This window comes from Misgurnus anguillicaudatus, chromosome 16 (genome assembly GCF_027580225.2).
Source record: "Misgurnus anguillicaudatus chromosome 16, ASM2758022v2, whole genome shotgun sequence".
Taxonomy (NCBI): domain Eukaryota; kingdom Metazoa; phylum Chordata; class Actinopteri; order Cypriniformes; family Cobitidae; genus Misgurnus; species Misgurnus anguillicaudatus.
In genome coordinates this window covers 4929260-4936677 of record NC_073352.2, presented here as the reverse complement: position 1 = coordinate 4936677, position 7418 = coordinate 4929260, and the positions used below count along the sequence as shown (strand labels likewise).

The 7418-nt window shown below is 40.1% G+C and overlaps 1 protein-coding gene across 1 annotated transcript; it reads left to right on the top strand.

The window, feature by feature from the left end:
* Positions 1-1912: 1912 nt before the first annotated feature.
* Positions 1913-3499, top strand: LOC141350112 (E3 SUMO-protein ligase ZBED1-like). Its single transcript, XM_073854596.1, has 2 exons — positions 1913-2910; positions 3007-3499. The coding sequence occupies exons 1-2, from the start codon at positions 1948-1950 to the stop codon at positions 3406-3408; spliced, it is 1365 nt and encodes a 454-aa protein (XP_073710697.1). The 5' UTR covers positions 1913-1947; the 3' UTR covers positions 3409-3499.
* Positions 3500-7418: the final 3919 nt, after the last annotated feature.

Below are 7418 nucleotides of genomic sequence, written 5' to 3'. Positions count from 1 at the left end.
TCCTACTCGAGCATTTTATATATATATATATATATATATATATATATATATATATATATATATATATATATATATATATTTATATTTATTTATTTATACAACAGTTCTTTCTGGTTCTCGAATCTGATTGGCTAAGAGGTATGCGATATTGTGCTGATATCGGCACTGTAACCGCTTCACCTTTCGTATCATTCCGCCACCTAGTGAATGGGGGTCCTAAGCAGGCTCATCTCTGAATGGAAAAACACAAACGCGCTGTGTGAATCACTCTCCGTGTGTCTCATTAGTTTACTAGCTCATAAATCAGTCTGTGAATCCCCAATCGGAAGTTATTATTCCTTCAAAGATCAGCGCTCTTGGATGTTACGTTAAAGTTAATGGGAGAAATGTCTTGTCACATCGTGTGGACGATTAACACTTGGAAAGAGGAATATAAACACTCGTTTTTTTTCTTGAGCTATATCTCTTTTTAGAACGCGAAAACACCGTGGAACTGCAGGTAAGCCCCGCAGCTTTTAAATGTGGACATTGATCATTTACTTTATCGTGACGTGACTATTAAAACATGTTATGAGATATCGCCACTGGTACAACGTTATTTATAAGCAGCATGCAAAACCATCTCTCTGACACTCATAAAAAAACGTTTTATATAGTACTGACAAGAACAAAGTTTAATAATAATAATCGAGTGCTCGTATCACGTTAAGAATAAATGAGAAAGCAATAGTAACGTTATACAAGTAGTTTTATTCACTTTTACCTCGCGCCAAAACAATAACAACACAAAATACACTAAATATGAATTAAAAAACAAGTAATAGTTTGATCATGACACCAAATACTGCTGATTTGATCTCATTTTGACGATCATAAACAAACAAGGCCAACATGAGAGCCAGGGTATCTCTGTCAGAGATGTAGCCCAGAGAGGGCGGTGGTCAGCGGGGCGAGTGAACACTGACGTCCGCTCATGCTTTGGTTCTCATGCGTACCGAATCTCACTAAGCAAACGTTCCAACAGGCGCTATCTTTACTAATCGACTGCAGATTTAAATATAATACATATACATTCTCGACTGAACTAATCTTAAAACTACACTTTGTGACCAAGAAACGTTAATATAAAGAAACGGCTTTTCCGTCCATTGAGTTGTTATGAGCTTCAAAGTAGGGATGTAACGATATTGACGATATCACGCTACCGCGGTTGTAAACGTGTCTCGGTATCGTCGTGGTTGGGTTACAATATTAAAATGACATGTGTCCGTCAAAAGCAAGATGAATAAACACAGTCCCGCGGAACAAATCATTGTTAACTACATAGACCACGATCCTTTGCGCTGCGTCGTCACAACAACCGTTGTTAAGCCAATAGGATTGCACGCTATAGTATCCAAACAAGCTCACAAGCCAGCATGGCCGACAGCGATACTCGTAAGGATGAAAACAATAACCCAGAATTTGAGAATGAGATTGCGCCAGCCCCTGCAGCTTTTAAATCAGATGTCTGGAAACATTTTGGTTTCGCCGTGTCAAAAAAACGCAAAAGGAGAGAAGGTGGTGGACAGACAATGGACTATGTGCAAGCACTGCCACATTAAAGTGCGATACAACATGGGAAACACAAGCAACATGCGAAGTCATCTGACGACCCATCATCCCGAAAAGTTTGCAGATTCTCTCACAAAGAAAGTCGTGTCCGGTCAAAAAACCCTGAAGGAGGCATTTTCAACAACTATGCCACACAGCAGCGCCAGGGCTCAAGAAATCACGAGGTACATCGCGGAATACATAGCGTGTGATTTACGTCCCTTTTCTGCAGTAGATGGCAAAGGATTTAAAAGGTTAGTTGCCAAGCTTGAGCCGAAGTATCAAATGCCGTCGCGGGCTAATTTTAGTCAAACTGTGTTCCCTGCTCTTTACCGTGAGACAAAAGAACGTGTCATGTTGAACCTTAAACAGTCTGAGTGCATTGCTATTACCACTGATGGGTGGACTTCCAGAGCGACTCACAGTTACATTACTATTACGGCACATGGTTTGACGAGTGAATGGGAAATGCAGAGTTACGTTTTACAAACTAGACAGCTTAGCGAATCACACACTGGCGTAAACATAGCCGAATTCCTTAAATCTGCAGTCAAAGAGTGGGGGCTGGACAAGATTGGAACAAGGATCGCTGTTGTTACTGACAACGCGAGCAACATGCGCGTTGCAGTTAAGGAAGCCGAACTGTCCCCTCACATACGGTGCTTTGCGCACACACTAAACCTGGCCTCCCAAGCAGGTTTAAAAGTCAACGCAGTGAGCCGGCTACTCGGCAGAGTCAGACGTGTAGCAAGTTTTTTTCACCGCAGTTCTACAGCCACAGCCGTGCTGACCACCAAACAAAAACTACTCAATCTCCCTGTACATAAACTCATTATTGATGTAGTGACAAGATGGAATAGCTCTCTGGACATGGTGGAGCGCTACCTTGAACAACAACAAGCTGTTGCTGCAGCTCTACTGAGTGATGAACTGACACACAAGTCGCGTGAAATTGACACTTTGGACACATCTGACATTGCAAATGCAGAGGATCTTGTGAAGATTCTTTTACCAATAAAAAAGGCCACAACTGTTCTCTGTGATGAGTCGCAACCAACAATATCTCTCATTTCACCACTAAAACAAATGATTCAAGACAGCATGGCCACAGATAATCACGACTCAAATGCCATTGCTCAGATGAAGGCAGCCATTTTGAAGGATCTTACTGACAGATACCAAGTAGAGGATGAAAAGTTCATGCAGGAGAGCAGTGCTTTGGATCCACGCTTTCGGACCTTGCAACATCTAGGCAGTGGAGAGAGAGAGGACGTCTTTGAACGAATAAAGTTCAAAGCATCACAGATGCAACAACAGGTAAAAAATGTTAACGCTGTGCCATAGAGAAAATTGAGAGAAATACAATAAAATGTAACAAAATGCTAATATAATGTCTTATCATTTATGAACCAGGACCAAGATGTGCTGCCCAGGAGCCCACATGCAGCAGATCTGGAAGACAGCAGCGCAAGCTTTGTGCCTCCTCTTAAGAAGCATGCCTTTGAGGACCTCCTTGGCTCTTCTTTTAGCAGTAATCAAGTCACAGGTGGAATTCAGGCAGAAATTGACTCTTACTGCAAAGAAGCATTAGTTTCTCTGTCTGCTTGCCCTCTTAAATGGTGGAGAGAAAATGCAGGGCGGTATCCTATTCTGTCTTCATTAGCAAAGACCTACCTGTGTATACCCGCTACCTCTGTGCCCAGTGAAAGGGTATTTTCAACAGCTGGGGATATTGTAAATGCCCAAAGGTCTCTTCTTCTCCCTTGCAATGTTGATCTTTTGATCTTTCTAAAGAAAAATTTGAACATTAGCTAAAGGATAGTTCAGTGTTTTTCAGAAGGCTTTTTGCCAGACTGTTTAAGGATGTTTTTACAGTTTTTTGTTTCTTCTCCCTTGCAATGTAGATATTTTGATCTTTCTGATGAAAAACGTGAACATAAGCTAAATGATGTTATTTTAGTGTTTTTTTTTAAGGCTTTTTGACTGACTATTTTATTTAAGTTTTAAGTTATGTTTCTAAATACCAGTTTTAAAAGGCTGCTTTTATTTGCCTTGCACATTTAAACCTGACTTAACTTGATCTTTGTTTGCACTTAAAGGGAATTCCCTATTGTTTACAATTGTTCTAGGTGCTTCTTAACTTGAACAGTGCACAGAAGAAACAGTTATGCAACCAAATATTACTATACTGACTATTGATGTTCCTGACTACAACTTTTACTTCAAAAGCACTATGTAATCAGGGTTTTATGTTGTCATGATCCATAAATACAACAATAAATTGCCTGTTGACTGGCAAAAGTACAATAAATGTCAGTATTTTTTCGCTATTATCATCACATACACTACCGTGAGCCATGTAACAACACCGCGAGCGTTTCCACAATACCGCAACAACAACCGTACCGCGAAGCCAATACCGAAACGGTGCCGTACCGTGAGATGTTGATACCGTTACATCCCTACTTCAAAGCAGCCGAAAGTTTTACCTGTCATTCTGGCCGCCCTCAAATCCGTGGCGGAAGAAGTAGTTCTCAAACAAAGAGGCTTTTAAAATAACTCCGTTGTTGTTTTCTAGTTTTCGTTTTTCAAACGTGTGCCGTCGAACTGTTGTATAAAAGCAATATCGCTCTCGGAGTCGTGTGATATAGCTCTATATCATCACGGCTGTGATTGCCTCCGGCACTCGGCCTACGGCCTCGTGCCTCTGGCCTAATCACAGCCGTGATGATATAGAGCTATATCACACTCCTACTCGAGCGATATTGCTTAAATAAAATGCTCGAGTAGGAAGCTGAGATTCAGGCGCGAAGGTTCTTGATTGCAATATATTTTGTATCATATATACATGTATGTTTCATGCATATATTTCAATATATTGGAAAATATAAATATTAAATTCCATATATGGGAATATGTTGCCTAATATATTACATGATATTTTCCAATATACTGCAATATATTTTTGTTTCGTAAGGGTAGACCACTCCTGTTCTCTATTTACACAGCTGTTCTCTATTTGGATCCCATCACCCATCCACATGACTTTTTTATATTACCCAAACTATCACACTGTAGAGGCACAGATTTTGGCTTCGCTTAAGGACATGTAAGTTTGGATGAGACAACACCACGTCAAACTTAACCTAGCAGGGCCAGAGTATGACTCATTTTCAGCCCTGGAGTTTCATGCCTTGGACCAGCCCACTTTAGTTCCTGACCAAAGATAATTATATTAAAATAATTATATTAAAAAGCCTATAATTCTGTTGTAGTGCACTGCTCTCTGCAACCTTGCAATAAGGCTGGGCCAGTTTGGATCATCTGTACTGCATATGTTTCCGTGCTTGAGTATAGCTTGGAAACTGCACAGAGACGCGTGTGTGTGTGAGCAACATGACACGGTCTGTCTCTGTCTCGCGCAGGTCCGGGCATACCGCCTCTGTCCTAGACCCTTACCATAAACACAAGTATATATGTTGTTGCTTGTTAGCTCAACTGTGTTGTGTGTCAGTCTGAAATAAATCATTCATTCATCTTTCTTTTTCCACAAACAGAGAAAGAAGATGCAAAAGCAAAACTTTTTTAAATGTGTCCTGCTTTAGAAATGACCACTGTGGTAGGCTAGATGAAAAAGAGACAATCTGATCTCTTTGGATATTAACCCTTAAGAGTTCCTAGGGACATTTTGTGCCATTTTGATTTTGATTTTTAAACCATCTTGACTGTGATGATTGAATATTGCTCAAACTTGCCAAAGGTTAATCATGTTGATACATTTTAGAATTTTGGTTTCAGTTTTTCAAATTAGCTTAAAATGGCTAAGCTACGCAAAAACCGACTAATGTGTTCCTAAGGACAAAAAATGCCCCATTGAAAACCATTATAACTACCATTTTTGACCCCCCCATTTATTTTAACATTAACTAATACATACCTTTATGTCAATATATCATTTTGAACTACTGGCCTTGAAGTTTTAATTTTTATACTTGTCCACCAGGTGGCGCTACTTTTTACCATTTCATGCATTCATCAAAATGTCACAATTTTTGTTGTTTTCTGCGGACCGCATAGCTGCTGAAAAGATAAACCTTTAATGTTGAAAATTGGTGTGTGTGTGAAAAAATTGTGTCTGAGTGGTAAGGGGGTGGGGGGGATGTCGGGGTAGAGTCGGTGTTGAGTGGGGCAGGGGGGCATATTCAACATATCCAATTTCTTCTCTCTTTGAAAGACACATTCTGCGTTATAAACTAATTCAGTAATAAAAACGATGAGATGCCAGACCCGAAACAAAATCAATCTTCTTTTTGCTTCTCACTCATGTTGTTTATGCAAGTACACTGCTATAAGTATGAACAATATACAGAAGTAGTGAAAATGGCAAGGCATTACAGCACACATAAGGCTCCTGAAATAATCATGCACTTCAAGAGCGAGGATGGCTCCTCATCTTCCTCCGAGGATTCTGAGGTCGACACAGAGGCCTCAGAGGTAGAAGTAGACCAGCTGGAGTCTAATTCATTAGAGGGATCTTCGGAAGACTTGTCAGAAGGTGAGAGCCGAGAGGAGATGGATGAAGTGGCGGCAGGATGGACGTCAAAAATTGAAAAATCTTCTGGTCTCCCACAAACATGGAGACGCTCCGCTACTTCCCAGCAGCCAGAGATTTGATCCCAGGGCTCACACACTATGCCACTTCCCGAATCAGTGCCCTGACTTCAAGCTTTTCATTGATGCTGATGCATGAAATCCTGCAGCATATTGAGGCCATGACAAACCTACATGGGAGACAGTCACAGACTGGAGAGATCTTGAGACAGAGAAACTGCAGGCTTATGTGGGGCTGCTCATTCTGACAAATCAGGACTGGTCACTATTTGGGCTACGATGTCCCACAAAAGGTTTCACGACATCAGCCGAACACTGTGGTTCGATTAATGTTAACATATTGGCATTTAAAGGGTTAAAATTTCAACAAATTTAATTAATATTTGGCATGTATGTTTCAGGAAGAAGTAGTGTTAAAAGATTTAATAGTTTAAAGTGGAAAAAATTATTGATGTATGATATTTTTAGAGCAGTTTTGGGAAGGTGTCATTTTGGCCTTAGGATCATTTTGGCCTTAGGAAGTGTGAGTTTTGTATAAAATCTGACCCTGTTCAAAAAATAACAATGCATCAAAATCAATGTTGCTACCAATCTTTGACCCATCCTAGGGTCTAATAATAATTATAATCAAATAGTAGTTCAAATGTTTTTTTGGGGGAAAATATTTAGTTTTTATGTTTTTTCTGTTAAAAAACATGGGTTAATGTAAACAAACTTGGCATGTAAAGGGTTGAAATTTCCACAAATGTTGTTAATATTTCATATGTATGTTTCAGGCAGAAGTAGTTCTAAAAGGCTGAATTGTTTAAAATGGAAAAAAATATTGACATATGATATTTTTAGAGCAATTTTTAGGAAGGTGTCATTTTGTGGCCTTAGGGTTGCCGCGGTGACGTAATTTTCCCACCGGTTAAAGGTAGGGTAACACATTTTGAAAAATGCTAACGGTAGCCGCCTAGCAATGAAATCCCGATCCCACCCTCAAGTCAAACCGCCATCCAAAGTCACGTCTCTTCCAAAACACATGAACACGCACAGATCAGACGGTCACATCTCATGTCTCGTTCACCAGTGAGAGGACTTTGCAGTACAGAGTCGAATAACACTGCCAGGATAACCAAACAACTGGTTTACATCAGAATTGGTTTAGGCACACGTTCGGTTGTGTAGACGTAGTAACTATATCGTTACGCTAATCCGTAAACGAACACAGA